General features: G+C 40.3%; 1 protein-coding gene across 2 annotated transcripts; it reads left to right on the top strand.

The window, feature by feature from the left end:
• The first annotated feature begins 686 nt into the window (after positions 1-686).
• LOC135480696 (protein HtrL-like) lies at positions 687-17,849 on the top strand. 2 transcript variants are annotated; one of them, XM_064760598.1, is made up of 5 exons: positions 687-1,193; positions 12,702-12,790; positions 13,397-13,571; positions 14,374-14,451; positions 16,587-17,849. In XM_064760598.1, the coding sequence occupies exons 1-5, from the start codon at positions 1,178-1,180 to the stop codon at positions 17,387-17,389; spliced, it is 1,161 nt and encodes a 386-aa protein (XP_064616668.1). In that variant the 5' UTR covers positions 687-1,177; the 3' UTR covers positions 17,390-17,849. The 2 variants fall into 2 exon arrangements, with proteins under 2 accessions (XP_064616668.1, XP_064616669.1); XM_064760599.1 differs by lacking the exon at positions 687-1,193 and adding an exon at positions 7,519-7,547.
• Positions 17,850-21,069: the final 3,220 nt, after the last annotated feature.

The raw sequence follows: 21,069 nt of genomic DNA, 5'->3' as shown, positions 1-21,069 counted from the left end.
CAAAATTTTGGACTAGTACTGTAGGACTGATAGCGCTGACGAAGTTTTTCACAATTACGGATGTTAGGATGATGGATCTACCTTCTATATTGTTACTTAAACAATACTAAAAAAAGTTTTCACTTATACGATAAGGGTCAGTTTCATGGGTGGTGGAATCCAGGGTATCCGCGGTAAAAACCACTGACCTTTAGCAAATTGCTGACGAACTTATCTATAATATATAATACACAGATTTCCAGTGGAGTTAAAGTGGTTTCCAAGCACCGCGAGAATACACATTTCATTCAAATAAAAGCATATTTTTGGCGTTGTTTCAGTATAGTGCTGCCTCACTGGTGTCAGCAGGATCACATATTGCTCGCACATGCGTGGGTGTAGACCAGCTGGGTCTCTAGTCACAAGGGTCGAGTGACGTGGAAGGGAAGAGGTGTTGATGAATGAGGGGATGCGGGTCGGAGGGTGTTGGGGGTGGGGAGGGGGGAAGAGAAGGTATCCCGTATCAAATAGAAGTAGACGGCCGTAAATGTAACTGGAGCTGGGTACCCGCATCTCGTTGTATCCGTATGTCACTGGCAACATGGTCTGGTATACGTATAGCTGACCGGTCAAAGTGAAGGAGCCCCGCGTTGGACACACGCTGTTATACTCTCTGCCAGACATTTCCGCAGACACAGCTATTATCCCACGGTGGGGTCGCAGAAATCCCGGATCCCCAGTGAGCGGAAGGAAGGCTTAGTGCGTCCCCCAACCTCTGTGGGGGCTGTGTAATGGTTCAAGAGTCGTACTAAGGCTCTCTGGTGCAGGCTGAAGCTTAAGTTCACCAGAGAGACAAGAATTAACCCAGGGAGAACGTATACTTCCTGGGCATAAAAGTGCCGGGCATTTTACATTACAGCAGACATCGACACCTATGTAAACAGAGGCACATGCGAAACTTGTCCGTTCGTCCCCTCTCTCTCTTCCTCGCCTGGTGAGTGGTGAAGACGAAAACAAAAAGAAAGAAAGCGCACCGGACATCCCGTGCCTGTTAACACTCGACAGACAAAAAAAATGTCGATACAGTTTACATAAGAGCCCGGATGGTTCGATCGTTTCCAAGGGGATCTGTTGCCATGGAGTCACGTAATTCGTCCAGTTTGTGAGTGATGCTGGGTCTGGCATTGACGCTCGAAACATGCAGCCAGCTAGGGGTAAGCTCTTTACTAAATATTCTACCTCCTATTTTAGCTGTTCTATTCTTTGCCACCAGCAGCCAAGCGGTGTCGTCGGCAAACAATTTAATCCGGTTTTAAATTTCGGGCAACTTATTTTAACACGTCTTATTACCAGCGTACTTATTCAATAGATTATTAATTATCATCTGGCAATTTCTTAGCTAATTAATTGCATACATATCAGGTACATGTATATATCTGTAGACAGGTTTATTTCTCAGCTCCTGGATTAAGAAAGCTAACTTCGACTGTAACAAGATATGTATGATTCACTTCAATAGTTTTATTTCATGCTGTCAGCAACACAATAATTCAAAGATTTTTCAAATAGTTTATATCATTTAAAAAGTTTTGTTGTCACATACATAACTTGGTGTCTACGGCACTCAATGGTCGACATTCCGCTTAATATTTAGGCCAATCAGATAGGGGTCTTAAAATATATCTAAGTTGGTATAGAAAGGCTGGACGGGCTAGTTTATATCTGATGCAACATTTCTTTCTTCCATCTCAACGATCTTTTCACATAAATTCCGCTTATTCATCATAAGTTCAACAATGCCTATCGCGTGACACGTTAAATAAATATCATGTGAACATTCCGCTTGTATGTGGGCAAAAATTTCTCGAAGAGAGCAACGCGTGAAGTTTTCTATCTGTAGGCAACTTCACTGAAGTCAAGAGTTTCAAAGCAGTTGTCACTTTCTAATTAACCACATGTGCTTATTTCACTTTCTTTCACATGGGAGAAAAGGTGACAAATGATCTTGGTTCATTTTACACTTTCACCCCTCATTCAAAAGTTCAGTGGCACAGAACCCGTTCCCTTACCCACGGAACTGTTGGCACAACTGGTATTCTCTTTCACCCTGGCGATGCCAGTCTGGGCCTCTGTTAATATTGGAAAGCGATGATCTCGTGGGGAGTAGACTACTTCCACAGGCGAAGTAGAAAGTTCAAGTTAAGTGAATGAGCTCTCACATCCCCCGTCGACAACACACATATTAATTTTCTTGACAGTTTAAAGATGAGGGTCCAGAGGAGTCCCATGGCTGTATTAAGATTCACGGGACTGTTTGAAATCTTAATTCAGTCCACCACGCACGCGTGAAGTGTGCTGCGCAGGTGTTATTGCTAAAGTGTATATTAAAGTGTGCCAAGCTGAAAATGTTAATATCGTTGAGCCGAAATGTTTGCTCCATTTTCATTCATAGACGAACGGCACTTTTTGGTGTTTTTACCTATTTGGTTAACAAAGAGAAACGACAGTAGAAACAATTAGTGTTGCAAGATATTAATCGGAAGCGTTTACATGCAGTTTGCTACTTGATAGTGTGATACAGTGTTGCCCATGGTATAGTCCTGCGCATGCGCTGACCCAGGAATTCGCAGCATAAATGAAGTTCAAGGCGATTAGGTATGTAAAATCGTAAATTGGATACAAAGTCTGTATATAGGTTGTACCAGGATAATTTGACATGTATGTACATATTATATGGATGACTTCACAAGCTTTATGTACCAAAGATGTTGATTTATACTTGACGTGCATATACGGTACATACCATCTTGAACACGTGGATATACAATACATAACATCTCGAACATGTGGCTATAGTCTATACAAGCAAATGATATCCAAAATGCACTGGAAATATTCTGTACAGAAGTAGGATATAAAAGCGCAACATGAATACATGGGCTATGCGTTATGTGGACGAAGGATATATACAAGTATAGCATCCTGAATACGTTGGCTTTACGTTACGTGGACATTTACGGTATTTAAGCTTATCCTTCCCGGATTCATTGGCTATACACATATGCTTGTATATCCTACACTGTATGTCAATTTAAGGCATACATGTGTATCTTAAGCTGACGAAGGGAATAAAAGCATGGCATGAATACATTCCTTATATCATTTTGTGGACGTGGTATACAAACAATTATAACATTCTGAATACGTTGCCTATAGTAATTCATACATTCATACGTCAGCAGACATAAATCATATCATCCCGAATACCTTGGCTATATAGCTTACATGAACATTGGATTTATGCTAAAATGTTACATTATACTTAAATGCTGTGATTACTGGACATGCCATCCTAACATTCCGAATACACAGGTACATATGGTACAAAGATATTGAGTATGTAAATGTAAGACCCTGCTTAAACTGGTACAGTTAAAAAGTTAATCTCCCCAAAGAAATTCTGTTGTCCGAGTGATGGTAGAATGTATTCTGTTATTATACGATATTGTGACATATTCGACATTATATCCAGTCAGTCGAATAGAATCGTTACGTTGAATTAATAGAATATGTCTGCAATATTTAACAGAATAATCTGCTTCAGTAATAGAATACGTTTTAGCATCACTCAGATTAGAGAATTTCTGTTAATTTAACACACTATTTTTAGAGAGTACACACCGTACACGGCATTGCATTTCCCCCATTAACCTGGGTCACTGTGTCAAATACCACTCGTGTTTAACAACCCATTAATGTCTCTGAACTCTTCCCGCAGCCCCTGGTTGTATGTAGGCCACGTGATGTACTACGTGTTGATGCTTATGGTTACCAAGTACCGCTTCATACGGTTTACAAGCGTTGCGTTGACTTTAGCCTGTGTAATTTTCACACCGTGGATGCTGGTATTTTGCGACAGACCAACGCGATTCCTTCTATAGAAGCCCTTGATACGTCTTCCCAAATGCCTGATATTTGCAAATAAAGCCGCCCTGATAGATTCACACCAACTAACCCACCCCCTCACCCCACCCCCTCACCCACCCCACCTACCGCTATCTACCCTATCAAATCTCTTATGCAATGTCGTCGTCATATGACTGAAAAATTGTTGAGTACGACGTTAAACCCCAAGCACTCACTCACTCACTCTTATGCAATGAAATTAGCCGTGTTAGTATTACACAGGATTGGATATAATGAAGTTATATCAAACAAATGTTAACGTCCGTGACTAACGGCGTCCGTCATTGGGGGTGGTGTGAGAATATTTCGATACTGCGCTCGACGATATACTTTAGTTTTTCCTGATGTTTAATCTGGCTCACCTACAAACCCAATCAAAAATGTGGTACACAAATACTGCTCTTTGACCGTGCTCCGTGCATAGAAATCCTTGTGCTTTGAAGAAATATTAAATTAATTGCGTTATCTAAAATGAAGCTGAGAAGTAGTGGTGAGCATCAGTGTTTCGTCTTTAGTATGCTTACATAGATTTCTCTCGCACTAAGAGGAAATGCGGAAGTGATTTTGTATACCGGCCTCACTTCAAACTATTTTCTAACATAGCCAGAATCAGGGCTGACTGTAATTCTGTGACTTTTAGGTGTAAAGTCTTCTTTTCGCTGCCAGCTGGCCCATTTTTGGTGTATACGTTCATGCTTGATTTCAAGACAATGGAAACTGTGTAAGCTTTAGGTATGAGTTTTAATGATGAAAGTTTGAATTCTGGGGCGAGAGGACAACAGGCGAGAGGTTTGGTGAGGTCGTAAGTGACATCCCTTGGCGTTGCTAGATACCCCTCCCAGTTGCCGGCATGAAAAGGTCCAGATTTTGATGGTCAACCTATGTCAGGATTTTTATGGTTGCACCAAAGCTTATTGGCCACAGAATGTTTAAGAGTGAGCTACAGCGTTAAACATTAACATTGCCACTCATGGGAAATTAAAGGAGCCAGCCTTTAGCGACGGCCAATTGGAATGATAGCGAGGCTCTGTATTCAAACTCCCGTCCATAATTCGCATCTTGAGAAATTTATAGGGAGAAGTTTCATTAAAACTATGTCTTTATGTATACCTTCCATCACTGACATAACTCACAAAGTTTTGGGTTCAGCATTTAGTCATCACAGATCTGACTACTACCTATCACACCCACCAGTCATGCCAGTATCTTCTCAACCGTGTTTCCTGTCTCACTCACCTCCCCCCCCCCCCCCGACCCCCAATATTTTACCATCAGCTGTTAAAATGAGCTCTCCACTCACCCTATTGCTCACACTTTCTAAAAAAAACCCTTCTTGAAGTTCACAAGATGTTCTAGTGATCAATAACATGTCTTCCACGCCTCTCTCGTGCCGCCACAGAACACCCAGCTGGCATCTTTCCGACCCTTTAATCGGATGAGCACTTGGGAGCCCTTGAACCTTAATCTGAATCCTGAGGGTGGGAATCCATATCTCAGATACATTACATTGCATTGAACCTTTTCCGGTCTCCTTTGAGCACGGTGTAATGAAGTTATGGAAACCAGTAAATGAATTACCCCTAGTCCCAATGTATTAGATGACACTCTGAACTGCATGTATATGGCCTAAATTTCTTCCAACTAAAATATCGCCACAAAAAAACTGCGCTTTAAGGCAGAAAGGGATACGGAAGTGGCATTTTACTGTCGTAAATGTATTGCGTGGGGGCAAACGAAACGCATCATGTATCTTCCATTCCGCCACAGAAAACCACGTGCCATTATAGAACTCATCTGCCAGTTATACACAGGTTAGTAAAACGTGATCCATTCGATTTAAGACCGTTTTGGGGATACAGCTGTATAGAGGGTCAAATCACAACTGACAGAATTGTACCCCACTAATTTTAAATGCCTTAGTAAACATGACCTAGCAGATCATATATTTGTCAGCTATAGCGTTTGATTGCTGTGCAGTGTTTTACTAGTCTTAGTAGCGTGTCTTAACCCGTGGCATGTCTTTGTCAAAAATGGCTGATCCATATTCCCTCATACAGCAGGAATGTGAACTAGACTGGGGGAAATATGAAGAAATTTGTGAATAAAAGCCAACCTTATTGAAGTATGGACCTGTCTAATATGCTTAATGTAATAAATCCAGATAACGCATAATGTTTATTTATTTATTTATTTGATTGGTGTTTTACACTGAATACTCAAGAATATTTCGCTTATACGACGACAGCCAGCATTATGGTTGGAGGAAATCCACGACCATCCGCAGGCTGCTGATAGACATTTCAACTGACGGCCGAAGAGGAAGCCAGCATAAGCTGGACTTGAACTCACAGCGACCGCATTGGTGATAGGCTTCTAGATCATTGGTCGTGCTGGCGTGCAAATCACATCGGCCACGGAGGCCTCAAATGTGCTGTGAAATCAGCATTTTGAGAAAATTAAGGAAAAGGGATGTCTACCGTTGACACCAATATTAAATCACCATCTTATATCTATCGCGGGAAGGTGGTGGGGGTGGAGTCCTCCGTGGCTCCGGCGATAAGTGGGAAGATCCTTCAGCAGCCTGCAGATGGTCGTGGGTTTCCCCAGGGCTGTGCCCGGTTTCCACCTACCATAATGCTGGCCGCCGTCGTATAAGTGAAATATTCTTGAGTACGGCGTAAAACACCATTCAAATAAATAAATAAATAATAAATATATCGGATTATATTGTCCTAATGTATGTGTATCTATAACTCAGTCAGACGCAACTGCGATAGGCTAGTGTTTTTGAAGCAACTTGAAACATACCTCATAAGTTGCAAGTACTTAAAAAGCCAAACTCAGAAGAATTGAAATTGTGGTTTGCTACTTACTTCCACTGTAACGAATCAATGAACAAAAATTCATTTCTTCCTAGATTAAAACATTTTACTTGTAGCTGTTTTGAATTTTTGACTCAGGCCTTAAGACGTATGATGAATGTGGGCCCTCGCTTCTATGTCAACAAATGCCCCACTTAAGATTATCTCAACTCTTCTCCCTACAGGAAATGCCAATAACATTACACTAATCCGGAGATGTTTTTTTAACTGACAAGACTGCGGTTAATTCTTGTCTTTCGATAGACATTATCCAAAGCTTTAATTAATACCGTAATTGACTATGTAGCTGTGTGATATACTCGATCTCCATGTTAATACATGTAGAATGTTAGGTTAATGAAACTAGAGGGTATCATGACATACGCGATAAAAAAATCCGCACGTGAAAGAAACCACCTGTGTATTTAAGGGGGCATAACTATCCAGATAAAAAAAAAAAGAAAAAAAAACCTGTCCCGCGGGTAGAGCTGTACTTAATAGCTATTTACGATGTGCTGAAAAAGCCGTTCGACGATTGGTCCTAATTAATAGCGATGGGCCACCTGGCGGCGGAGTTATTATCGTTTAATTCTCACACCGATTTACCCGGTGTGCGCATGAGTGTTTCTACACAAACTGAAGGGTAAATATTAAACAGATGCTGAGAACGATAACCTCTGTATTCTCGCTTCACACTCGCCCGTCGAAGAGCTGAAGGAGGGAAGTCTCTAATGGGTTGTGGTGAGTTTGATATGGTGTGCTAATTATTTACGTCTGGTGGTAGGCTTGTGAGGTAAATCTCGATTTTCGTCCCTATACTTAAAATTGATGTCAAAAGCGCAAGTAATAAGTGATAGTTTTTATGATCGGCAACAGTAAGAGGATGTGTCATATGAATGGAAACGTTTAGATATGGAATGGCGCTTGTAAAGTTGTATTTATTTATTTGATTGGTGTTTTGCGCTGTAGTCAACAATATTTCACTTATACGACGGCTGACAGCATTATAGTGGGATGAAAACGGACTGAAGTGGTGTAAGTTGGGTTATTATATGATAATGTAAGGTTTGTCAACTCCACGTAGAAGTACTATTATTTTGATTTCAGACATCGTACTTGACCGCAGTCATGTACAAGATATATTCTCGAATACTGCTAGCTCATAAAACAGCATCGAAATAAAGCTAAATACGTAAATACATATGGTCTGACCTGGAAACACTGGATTGCACGTCACATTAATTATGACCTAAACATTTTTTTCTCTTATATGAAGTATTTTTCTATGTCTCTTTCCTCCTGTACGTAAATTTCGGTGCAATGTAGCGTTTGATTCGTAAGGGCATTTTTTGCTGTACATGACCATGTATATATCAATGATTACCCATGTACACCTACCGTTTGGCAGAAAACGTCTATATTTTCGCTCAAGTCAACTTTACATTAATTCGTATTAAGATGCACATTATTCCACTGATTTGAATTTTTGATAATAATTCAACATAACATAATAGCAAGCCTTTTAAATTTGCATCTTTCTCAAGGTGGCAGCTGTTTCAATATTCCATTTTTTAAAATCGAACAACTCTTTACTTTAGTAAGTTAATATTCATGGTTTAGGTGTTTGTTTAATTAAGCTGGTACATCGTTGTTTATAAAAACTTTTGCCGGTCCCAAATGTGTCTATCTGTAGCTCCTCCGCAGCTTAAGAAAGCTACGAAGAACCTAGTTGTATACGGCAATTACGAAATATCGAAGCGATGTTGTAGGACAACGGATGACGTAACCCTGTAACGCCGGAAGAACCTTCTGGCGTACAAGGGTGTATGGGCTAACGAATCTCTTCCGGTGGTCAGGTCGTTGCTTTTACACATGTCATGTGTTGATTCAAAATTACACGCTCAACCGTTCCCTTATCATGTAGATATATATATACGTGTTACGCTCATGCATAGGGTATATACTGCTGTTACCACCTGTGTGCGTGGCACATGGATTGTATTTATAACAGGGGTACATGTATATAGAAATATAGGACAACAGGTCCAACTTTCTAAAAAACATAAACCAAGTCTTTGTAACTTTCTCTGGCACTATAACCGACAGCACGTCTTCTACGAAAATATAGTTACGAGAAATCTTACTTACGATGTGTCCTGAAATTGGCCGCAGTATCTCATGGTTTGTTTTAATCTCTAAGTTGAAGCAATAGCGCTTATATAAATTTAACGCTATAACTATGATTGGTACATTACGGATATAATAAAACGAATACAGCACAGATAGTAAAACCAGAGGTGCTGGAGCGTGGGGGTGGGGGGGGGGGGGGGGAGGGGGTTGTGGATGGTGGCGTAATTTACTGGAGTTTAAGCATTTGTAAGAGCAGTGAGAATTACACCATAATTGAGGTAAACAGTCATGAGGAACGTATTTCACCTGTGACTTGTGCCCATTTGCCAGATATCTCACTGGCGTCGCTGCCCTTGATTTACTTTCTATGTCGTACGTGTTGAATGTTGTATATACAACAATTCTACAGAATGGATATATTACTAAGTCAAGAATGAGTGATGGTGAGTTTACGCCACCATAGCTGTATTATAAAGGCAGATGAACAGTATTCGTGTTTAGCTTACAAATAGCTTTACATATGTACATGTGGACATAGTAAAGGTAACACATGGGAAGAATTAATCAGAAGTTTGTCCTTCCTCTGCATTAGCAGAACTGTAGGGATAACTTGATTATGCTTTCCTTACGTAATCTCACAAGTCCTAACCAACAGACAATAAAGCGCGGGTGTATAGATATAGCCTGAATACACCGACATAAATATACCTCATATCTACATATATGCGCCAGTGCCTTAGTTGAGTTCTGGCGTAACGTACGTCTTTAGTGAAGGTGGCGTTTGTTTTCAATCACTGCACTTAAAATAAAGTCGGATCGAGGGAGTTGACAGGAAATAACGGTCCTCCTAGCAAAACGCTCCGGAATGAATCGCCTCCAGTTGTGTGGCCGCCATTGTTGTCGTTGTTCGTCATCTTGAGAGAACAATGCACGCACCCTGTAACACAGATGGCCGGTGTACCTCGCCTTCACAGCCGCGTCTCCTTCACTCTGGCAAGTCCACACGTGGTTTTACTTAACCGAAATTGACTTTGACTCCGCGGGGGATTGAACATTGGACCGCCCAGCCCGCGTGAACTGTTGCATAACCCTGTCTAGGTAACAAATATACAACGTGTGTAAGAAAAGTAGATCCAACGTGTATAGGTGTATCATATGATGTTGAAACAGTGATGCTGAAAATATGACTGACGGAAACTACATCTTTGAATTTTTATTACCACTGTCTTCTGATACACACGTGTTCTCTCCCCAGTATGGTTACAATATTGCCGAAGTGCCAAGAATATAAAAGACAAGAGCATATGGAGTAAAACGAGAGCACTGAGGACAGTGTGATAGGTAGGAAATGGTCACACGTAAAGGGTGAAATACGGACCCTTGTCAGTTTACCTTAGTTATGGTTTTATTCTGACTGTTCATGTAAACTATTGATTGGTAGCAACTTATACGTCCCCTGACACCATGGAGTAAACCACAATTACTTGAGAAAAGTGTAGCGATGTGAACTGCAATTCAGTAGACTTCACTGTTATAGAATTCCTCAAAATGCTGTGTTGTCATCACCTTTTTTCGTTCAACAGCGTTATGCATATGGATCAGGTCTGAGGATGTTTTACCCACTGGCAGTATCAAACGTTTCCTATTTTAAAACGTTTTTCTTTTTATACCTGATTAAATACAGAGAATCAATTTTATAAAACTGAAGTCTTAATTATTCTCATTTAGGGTATACTTGTACTCCCCAAATGGCTATCCATGGTAGTTATACACAGAACTTATACCCTAAAGTAACCGCCAATCATCTCCATCCTGATGAAAAAGGTGCTCATATTACACGTGGAAAAGTTTGTCAGAAACTTGCCAAGTGTTGTTGGTTTAAACCCGATAGTCCATTTTTTTACTCAAACATTGTGACTTGTGAAAACATTAGGTTCCGGTCGTTTACATAACACGGACAAACCCTTGACTCGTGGCTCAGAATGTATCAGATGAGGCCGTCGAGTGGAATGCAGTAGGCGTGTTTTTAAAATTTCATTGCTGACTCGTATGCGCTTGATGGAGGCAAGAAAGATGAACTCCTCAGATACAGGCTGTGATGTATGTATGTACCCATTCGGGTTTTTGTGTTTCTCTGGCGCGTATGAGTTACAGTGAACACAACGCGTACATATATTTTTGTCACCTCAGCGCATTTCGAGATCAAGGCTAGCGATGTTAATCCCCATGCAGCATTTGAAAAATGCGTCTTTTTTGTTCCGACTGTCTCGAGTCATAATGCTGGTAATAAGTAGGCCCTTTATACATAATTTTTTTTTCTGAGGAGGGGTGGGGTGGGGTGGGGGTTGGGGCAGAGGCTTTGCATGGGCCAGCAAGATATCTGTATCAAGTATTTCTCTTTTTTTAAAGGTTTATGAAGTGACATAGTTTTAAGAAAATAGCTCGCTCGCCTACTTGTATTCGGGCTATAGATGTAACGTTGGATGTGTTTAATGTATTAATGTATTAAACGTGACAACACAACATTTTGAGTTATTCTAGATCAATGACATTTAATACATTGCAATTAACATCACCGCATACTTTGTAAAACTAATTCTGCTTAAGCCTTCGTACTAGAGGAATTTGCTACTGTTTTTTTTTTCTTTTACACCAACAGTCAGAATAAAACCGTGACATAAGAGGCCGTATGTCACTGGTAACGTGTGACCATTTGGCAACTATCGTCACAGCGCGACAGTGAATTAAACTCAGTGGTTTCAATGGAAACCCAATGCTGTCTCAGCAGTTTCTAGCAAGTTTCATTATACTCAGAATGCCCTGTGCCAAAATGTGAATGTTATAATAATGTTAATGATCTAAATGTTAACATGGCATTAACTGTAATATTTTATAGGTTAAACGCCAGAAATTCGTATACACGTGTAATAAATATGCTTTGCTCCATAAACACGAGTTGTATGGTAATGGTTATGTTTGCCAATAGTGGGTTTCGAACTTACAGCCATTGTGTTGAAAGCCCATAGTTGACACTGTATTCCTTATATGAAATGGGCGGAGGCAGCAACTGCCACTAGGATTGTATAAACTATTACTCGAACATATCAGAACTTGTTACATAAAAACAACGTTTATTCATCTGTGGTCAAGATGGCGGACAAACTCCCGATCGTCACGTCTTCATCATTTTACCCTTTCAAGTTGTGTGCCGTAACATTTCCAGTTTGTTTTCCCGACGGAAAAAAACAGATCCGGTGTCTGGTTTAACATTTGGTTTTGCCTTGTGCGATGACCTCTGAGATCCTAAAGTATCAATGAAAAAAATATTCGAACGATGGGTCTCAACTGCTAGCGACCGAGACACAGGGCTTATCCAGGCATTAATTGCTTTGTATAGCGAATACGTAGATTCGGGTACGCTCACTGTTCAAATTCCGAAACTAAAATATACTGAGACAAAGATTAGTTAGGTGTCGCTCTTGAAATCTGTAGGTAACTACCGATCTTGAAATATACTGAGATAAAAACTAGTTAACTATCGATCTTGAAATAAACTGAGACAAAGACTACTTAGCTCTCGTTCTTGAAATATAACGACTATGTAGGTTACTACCGGCCTTGAAATATACTGAGATAAAGATTAGTTAACTATCGATCTTAAAATATACAGAGATAAAGAAAAGTTGACCACCGATTTTTGAAATATTTTGAGAAAAATATAGTTAATTACCGACACTGAAATATACTGAGTCTGATTTTTTACAGGGGCGGCATTGTGGGTCGTACTGTTCTGTCTATTCTACTCGGTCCTAACTCAGCCGTCGGCGACCAACAACAACAAGTACTCTGCCTTGGTGGGTACACGACGTTAAGAATCAAGCGCGCTTCAGGCCCTGAATGATAAAGTTTTAGGTGTTTAATCCCATTTATTTTTTTCGGACTTAAACTAATTTATTTCTGGATTTCGTATTTATATATTATGGCTATTCTCTGGTAAACTTCTTTAGGAAAACGTGATACTGGTGTAATTGTGAGAGTGGTCTTTGCCAAGTTTTCATGATATGACTTAATGAAAAAAATGATAATGTCCTTTTTTTTTGTTTGTTTATATATCTGATTGGTGTTTTAATACAAGAATATTTCACTTATACGACGGTGGCCAGCATTATGGTGGGGAGGAACTGGGCAAAGCCCGGGGGAAACCGACGACCATTCGTAGGTTTCTGACAGACTTCCCCACGTACAACCGGAGAGGGCGAAAGCATGATCTGGATGCGGAAACATTGGCCAGAGTCTCCAGAGTCATTGCGCCACATTGGAAGGCTAAGTACTCAACACTAATCTCATTTTAAGCACGATTAAGTAAACTGTTACATCTCCTAACGTGTCTTTATGGCATTCAATTTGAGGTAAATGATTTTGATTTATTTTCTATGAATATTGGATCTGGATTGTTCCAGAACCACATCGATGGATCTGACCAAATGTGCACACATGCGCAGTCGCATTCAAACCATGATGGGGAGATGGACTTCCGGTTGCCGTCTGGCTTCTGTACAAAGTCTTCTGGGGAGCCAAGGGAGATGATGTGGACAGGAGAGGAAAAGCGTTATGAGGAGACACCAAGGTTCAAAGGTCAGGTCATTAAAATGAATATCCATGTGTTGTTCACGTATCAAAGTATGTTATAATAGTTCGCAGATGGATGATTTGTCTTCAGACGCCGTGGCGGGTCTTGTACAAATTGGGCTGAATCTTGGGATTTCCTTGATTTGTATCGAGCGTAAGGAAATAGGTTTTGTACTATTCTGTATACGGTGTAAGTTTGCTATGGCTTTACGCAATGTAATCGGCATAACGGTTATGTAGGCAATTCAATATAATGGGTCCGAAATGAGGCCAGCTGGCAGTGGGTAGAAAACGCCCGAAATCGAAAACCGGGAAAACCAGCCTTCTTACCATAGAGGTTATTTAGTTCGATAATGACATGTCACATGCTGACAAATCCGTTTAAACTGAAAGTTCATAAAAATGGGCTAAAATATCATATAGGAAAGAATCAGACTATTAGGTATTCTTTTAATTTTTTCTTAGACTTTCACGTCTTATTAAAGCATTTTTCTCTTTAACGAAGAAGGTGAGGTGATGGCAAAGAAACCTTTCCTCATGTGTGAGGAAGCCTTCTTCCTTTAAAGGGGCGTGCAAACTAACGGTTGTTACGTAAATACTGTGAGTTTTTTCTAGTCAGATTGCTGATTCACTAGGTCATTTAACTCAAGAATTAGCCAGTTACATCGTGCAATGTGCTTACAGCTCCACCACAGCTTGCCCTCAGAAACTTACATTAAAGTATAGCCTTGTTCCCAAAGTGCAGTCCACAGCTGGAATGAATTACATCGTATCAAACAGCAAATGATGTTTACTTTCATTTAAACAGATATTTCACGCAATGAAGACGGCGAGGAAGCTCTGCTGAATATTCCAGTGGCTGGAGGCGAAGTCGGAGGACAGAGTTGTAAGTGTTTCTTTTAATCCGGAGTTTCTAAAACGCCTGGGGCTGTGGTATTTTTTTCTTTGAAGGCTATCAAGGATATCGGATTTGAGCCTTTGGTGTTGTAAATTTTGACTTTGCTATTTTATAAAACAGACATTGTTTTAGAAGTATAATTATCCAGTCAATTAAGCTTTTACTTCCGGTGATGAGGGGAGCACAGGTGGAGTCGTATATGGTGCTCCCACATCGCGAGCGGAAATTTCACAAAGCTTTTCTGAGCTTGTTCATGTAATGTTTACATGAAGGATACAAATAGCTCTAAGGGATAACGACCTCAGTGTTCAGAACACCGATCGCTGGAAATGCGCTCACAAAATAATTGGTGAAATTCGACAGAGACTCTGTTGTCTTAGTGTTGTTTGAGTGCATTCTGTTGTTCTAGAAGATTACTCTGTTAAATATAATACACATATTCTGTCTTATTTATTTATTTGATTGGTGCTTTACGCCGTACTCAAGAATACTTCACTTATACGACGATGGCCAGCATTATGGTGGGGCGGAAACCGGCACAGCCCGGAAGAAACCCACGGCCATCCGCAGGTTCCTGACAGACCTTCCCACGCACGGCCGGAGAGGAAGCCAGCATGAGCTGGACTTGAACTCACAGCGACCACATTGGTGAGAGGCTCCTGGGCATATTCTATTAATACAACAAGATAATACTAGATCAACAGGATATTATGTGGTGCTGTAATTACATGATAGGCCCCAGTATCACTCATTCAACAGATTTTAGGTTAAAATTTACAGATTAATTTTTTGACTGTAGTTCCAGCCGAGCGGACTCCTGACCAGTTAGGTCATAAGGAGTCCCATGTGCCATATTAAAGACATTTGGTTCTTCCGGACATTCCGATTTCCTTCACCGATAACCCTTTTCGTCGTCAAATATGAGTAACTCTTGCACGCAGCGTTAAACACAAAGCAAGCAAATTTAGACCTACACGCACTCAGAAAATGCACCAATAGCAAATAATGCTATTCTTCTGGATTTCTGACAATTTCTGATCCAATACTGAATCTTTTAAACATTTAGCGACGGCTAAACCAAATTTTTGTCACTCACAATACCGTAGATCTTTTATTAAGTGCATAGCATCAAATAAAAACCTAAAACTGAGGGGAAGATTATGTATTTTCTAGAAATATATATTTAACTTAAATACACCCTTGTCGAGGCTGGCTGTATTGTTTAAAGGTTAAACGCGAAATACTACACCCTAAAGTGGGGTTTCCAGAAAGACCCACAACCATAATGTTAGGCGTTGAACAGCAGTGTATACATCAGTCTCTTTTTGTACAGGAATCTTGAACATCGCCGAGGTCATTAGGGTCACGGTGATGAGGCAGGAAGTGATTTCAGAAAACACAACAATCTGTCTCAACCTTTGTTTCTAATGATGCTTTATTCACAAACATTTTCTTTAAAGTATATACAAAATGACTCATGAGCCAAAACCTAAAACAATTTTATTGATAAATGCTGATTAAATAGTCCCGCGGGTGGACACACGTGACGAAGCTTAGTCTAAACAAGCCCACGTGCGTCTCACGGGCTCTAAAGCTAACTCTTATGTAGTGGTGGCAGTGATGTAAAGCGAGCGCAGAGAGCGGCACCCACGCTGTAAGGAGTAAGAGCTTCATGATAAAAGACATCGGAGTGGTCTCCCCTGACATAATCAGCATAAGCGACTCGACTCAACTCGGGTAGTCCCACAGAGTTGATACCTTTAACAATCGGCTGCATGCTGAATAAATGATGGCTTAACACCACTTTGGCAAAAAGCCAGCCACATGTATTAGCTCAAATCCAATCGAATTTTAATTTTACCTTTCGAAAAATGTAGCAGCGTCTTTTGTATAGGCCTTATGGGTGGCCATTCAGAATTGGTAACAAGGATTATGGAATCCTTTTAACACCACAAATAACACGGATAGGAGTCTGAAAAGCAATCGTTTGTTCTATTCTTGGTAAATACAAGAAAATTGATTTGATTAGCAACTATGGATTTTGGGGGAAAATGGCTCTCGTGGATATGCCAATCTTTACATGCATCATGCTAAAATTTGTTTCGTCTTTTTGTTCTTTCTAGGCAAGAACCCGACTCCATCTGCCACCTTTGTGACGGCTCTATACGACATTGGGAGAGGAGACTGGGCAATTTTCCCGCGGCCTTATTCCATATATTTAAACTACTTCAGGGACGTGTTGAAACTAAACATCAACCTGGTGGTTTTTGTAGAGGAGAGCGACAAGAAGTTTGTTTTGCGAAACCGACGTTCTGCCAACATGACCAACGCCACTAGAGTGTGGACCAAGCCTTTCGAGGATCTAGCATTCCACAAATACCTTCCTCGAGTCCGTGACGTGGTGGAGTCGGAAGACTTCAGAGCAAACAACGACAACCTCCGGCACCCGGAAGGGTTTTCACCGGAGTACATTATCCTCATGAATTCTAAATTCAGCCTCCTCCAGGAAGTTGCCGAAGTCAACCCGTTCTGTAGCTCTCACTTCGTCTGGATAGACGCGGGATACGGTCATGGCAAAAACGTTCTGCCGCAAAACGGGGAAACTTGGGTACCACGTGGTCTGATTGACGTGCATGGGAAAATCACGATCATCCAATTGGAACGGCCGATTCTCTACGAGCATTATGACAGAACTACTTTATTTAAAATGGGAGCAAGGCCAGCGTTTATTGGTGGATTTTTCGGCGGCGATTCTGCGTCTGTGAACCTAATGACAGCTCTGCATGAAGAGGTTTTTACGTCCTTCTTGGATGAGCGGCTAGTGCACGAGGACCAAATGATGATGTTAATGTGTTACCTAAGAAAACCAGAGTATTTCAATCCCGTCGAAGGCTGGTGGTACGACGGATATAAATTATTCCATTAGAGAATAGAGATTTTGTCTTCTGTGAAAACGTCGTGAAATTGATGTATAATATTAGATAAAAAGATAGAAATTAAGAAATGCACAATAACGTTTCTCAGCGTGAATTTTCTATAAACTGACAGGAATGCGACGTGATCACGGGTCTATCTGATAACATACAAATGTTGCTGTAAAGCGTGATGTCGTCTTACGTTAATTTCACTTCGAGATAAGGCAGCTTGGAGAATTCCTTACGTGGTACGCCAACAAAGCATCCATCATGCTTTATACGCATTATTGAGATTGCATTACATGTATTAAGTGTGATGTGCGAGGTACAAAGTAAAATACCGGAATCCTTGATGGAGTCTTATACATGGCGACTTACATGCAATTCATGACTTTTATTGAGGTATTTACTCCGCGTATTTCGTCATTTTCCACGTGTAATGCAGATGTACCACTCGTTTGAATGATGTATTAAGTGATGCAGGATGAACCCACACCGTTTTGCCGGATTTTCCACGTGCAATTCTGGATGTACCGCATGTAATGCAGAATGTACTACTCGTGTGACATACTGTATCACGTGTAATGCCGGATGTACCACTCGTGTGACATCATGTATCACGTGCATAGCAGGATGTACCACTCGTGTGTAATTCTAGATGTACCACGTGTAGTGCACGGTATACCTCATGTAATGCAGTATGTACACGTGTGGTGCTGGATTTACCACGTGTAATGCCGGATGCAGCACATATACTCATTGATGTTATATATGCAAATCTGGCTACCTTTTGTGTATTATGTTACGAAACGCAAGACACTTAGAAGTCAGCACACAACAAGAAAAGGAAAATATCGGGTAAGGATATTCGGCATAAGCAAATCATCCAACATTGATGGGTTCATTCTACGACCTCTGATGTCCCCCCCCCCCCCCCCAAAAAAAAAACAACATTTTAAAGTCGTTCTGATCAAGACAGACAGCTCGCAAAAGTTTATGGTGTAATCAGAGGTATATGTATGATGTCATCATACCATCAGAACTGGGAAGAAAAAGGACCCGTGGTCAGAAGGCAAGTCGCAGCGGTATTACAGGACGTCAAAGGGATTTCTAACCAATGGATACTGACGATACTTTTGTCACACGTGAAAGGTTATGTGTTTTAATCTGAACCGTAGACGACAGCCTTAAAATCAGTAACACTAATGGTTGTGAGTCTTTGCAATATACAATCAGGATGCAAATATAGGCCTACTTGTAGGCCGACGTTCATATTTTGATTGTGAAAACCACTTGAAACTGATAATGCTGAGATCGTCAGTGGACATTTGGGTTTACAAACTGTGTATCGATGTGCATATGATGCCTAAATGTCTAACTTGTTATTACTGTGTTGCTGAAACCAGATGCTTTGTGCATGTGTGAAAGTTTGGCATTTAGTTTCCAGATGTAGATAGTTTTACCCTGAGCAGTGGTGTTTCCTCCACTTATGACAATGGCTGAAGCCCTATGAGTGAAATATTCTTACAGCCTCAATTTCTACAGTTGATGCTGTTTAAAGGGACATAACTCCGTAGGTAATCTTGGTTACTCGTGCTCTGTTTTAAGAGTTTCCGAAGAGAAGCCTTAAATACATAAGATGGATAAGATTACGAGAATTCTACTCTCTTAAGTAGGGCTGATTCAATCAAGGATTCATCTTACTTATATTGCCGACATTCTTAGCACAATAATGCAAGTCAATACGAGTAATCCTGCGTATGTGGCGTAAATAATTGTCGACTTTTGTTTTCACTGGTTGATCGGAGGACTGTTTGAGAGCAAGCCAATGTACTTCCATTGGATGAAATCCACTTATGTAAGCGATGAAACCCGCCTTAGTTTCGTTCTACCCTAAAAAAATGAACAAGAAGAAAGAAAATATCGTCGAAATACTATATTGTTCATCAATAAATGATAAACTATCCTGTTTTCTGTGAAAACTTCTATGAATGCATATGCTTGTATAAGATTAGCTTGAACCAAAATAAAAGAAATATCATCGAAATACTATATTGTTTATTAATAAATGATGAAGAATTATGTTTTCAGTGAAAACATCTTTAAAGGAGTTCTAATCTTGCATATAATTAACTTGTGAGCTAGTGTGGATAATATGGGTTCAGAGCGTTGACAAAATAAATATTTAGATGCATACAAACTTTTGATGTTTTTCTTCTGATTTTTTTTATTTTTTTGATTGGTGTTTTACGCCGTACTCAAGAATATGTTTGTCTTCTGTGATCGTACATTTATAATCTCCGTCAGAAAAACGGACCATTCATTGGTCAGTCAGCCGGATCGTTCTCCTTGTAGCACCGCATTGGTCCACGAATGACCAATGATATCCCAAACTCGAATCCAACTCCCGCTTTTCCGGCTGCGGTTTTAAATCAGTGTATTTGTCAATTTTACTCCTGCACTATGGTTCCTCTTTTCAAAGTTCCGATTGGTGTTGATGTATTGTATTCCTGCATCATTCGTGTTAGTGTTCATTACATGCGATGACAACACAACATTTTGAGCAATTCTAGACCATTGACGTGTAACACTTTGTAACTGCTTAACCTCATTGATTATATATATATATATATATATATATATATATATATATATATATATATATATATATATATATATATATATATATATATATATATATATATATGGGGGATAATAAAACCGTAACTGAGGTCGTATTTTACCGGTTTGCCAGCTTTCATACTGTCCTCACTGCTCTGGTTTTACTCTCTATGCTGCCATGCATATTCATTACAAAGCGATTTTATATATTCAGCATGTTACACTGTACCCCTTTAATATATTAACATTCGAACGTGTTCCATGCGGCAGCATTTCTGCATATCGGTCAAAATCGTTGCGGTGAGAGGCTCGTGTCACTGTATCCCTTTTCGCTTAACGTCCAGTTCAGCTCTAAATCTCTGGTTTTAAAGGCTGGTTTTAATATTGCGTGTCTTTTAATCACTTGAAAGCAGTACTGACAACCATGTAGACCATCAGTTTATTTTCGTAGTGGGTCAGGCACATTTGCTTGATTTTGAACGTTCGCTCGTTTGTGCGATGAACTGTAATTTTATTAAGTGCTTTCAGCGTCACGACCCTCGCCACAACCGAAGTCTGTGGCTCTCGTCGATGCTGGGTTTTTGTTTCCACGCTTTAGATACATACACATTGATTAGGGGATTTTGTATTTACCGTTACTCTCCGCTGTAGCATTTTTAACTGAAGCTTTGCGTGCACATCCCACAGTATTGCTATTTGTTTAACGGTCAGAAAACCGATTGAGATCCGATACTTCGTGGAATTACTCCTGGAAGACTAACACAATCTGTTCCAATGCCAGTATACAGTTGCGGTGAATTTGTTTAGATCGGAGCAAACCGACGGACGGACTAGGGCGGTGTATCATTATGCCGGCAGAGCTATGATGGATATATGGGTAAGTCGGAACATACCTGAGCGAGTCAAGTTTAGTGACGATTGATAATTTATCTAAGAAGTTCTGTTAAAAGAGTAGCACAATGTGTAGGTTACCAATGCCTTTATGCAGTTGTGGTCAGTTCCAAAGTAGAAACTTTATCTAACTGATCAGAGCAATGTGCCATGGTGTTAACAAAGTTACATTCATATT

Source organism: Liolophura sinensis, chromosome 13, assembly GCF_032854445.1.
Source record: "Liolophura sinensis isolate JHLJ2023 chromosome 13, CUHK_Ljap_v2, whole genome shotgun sequence".
Classification (NCBI taxonomy): domain Eukaryota; kingdom Metazoa; phylum Mollusca; class Polyplacophora; order Chitonida; family Chitonidae; genus Liolophura; species Liolophura sinensis.
The sequence above is the reverse complement of the archived record's forward strand: the minus strand, read 5'-3'. Positions and strand labels throughout refer to the sequence as shown.

Bases quoted from the DNA above. Each gene is read 5' to 3' on its own strand.
- LOC135480696 (XM_064760598.1), top strand. The intron at 12,791-13,396 runs GTGGGTACACGA...GGATTGTTCCAG, and splicing joins ACAACAAGTACTCTGCCTTG to AACCACATCGATGGATCTGA. The intron at 13,572-14,373 runs GTCAGGTCATTA...TCATTTAAACAG, and splicing joins GGAGACACCAAGGTTCAAAG to ATATTTCACGCAATGAAGAC.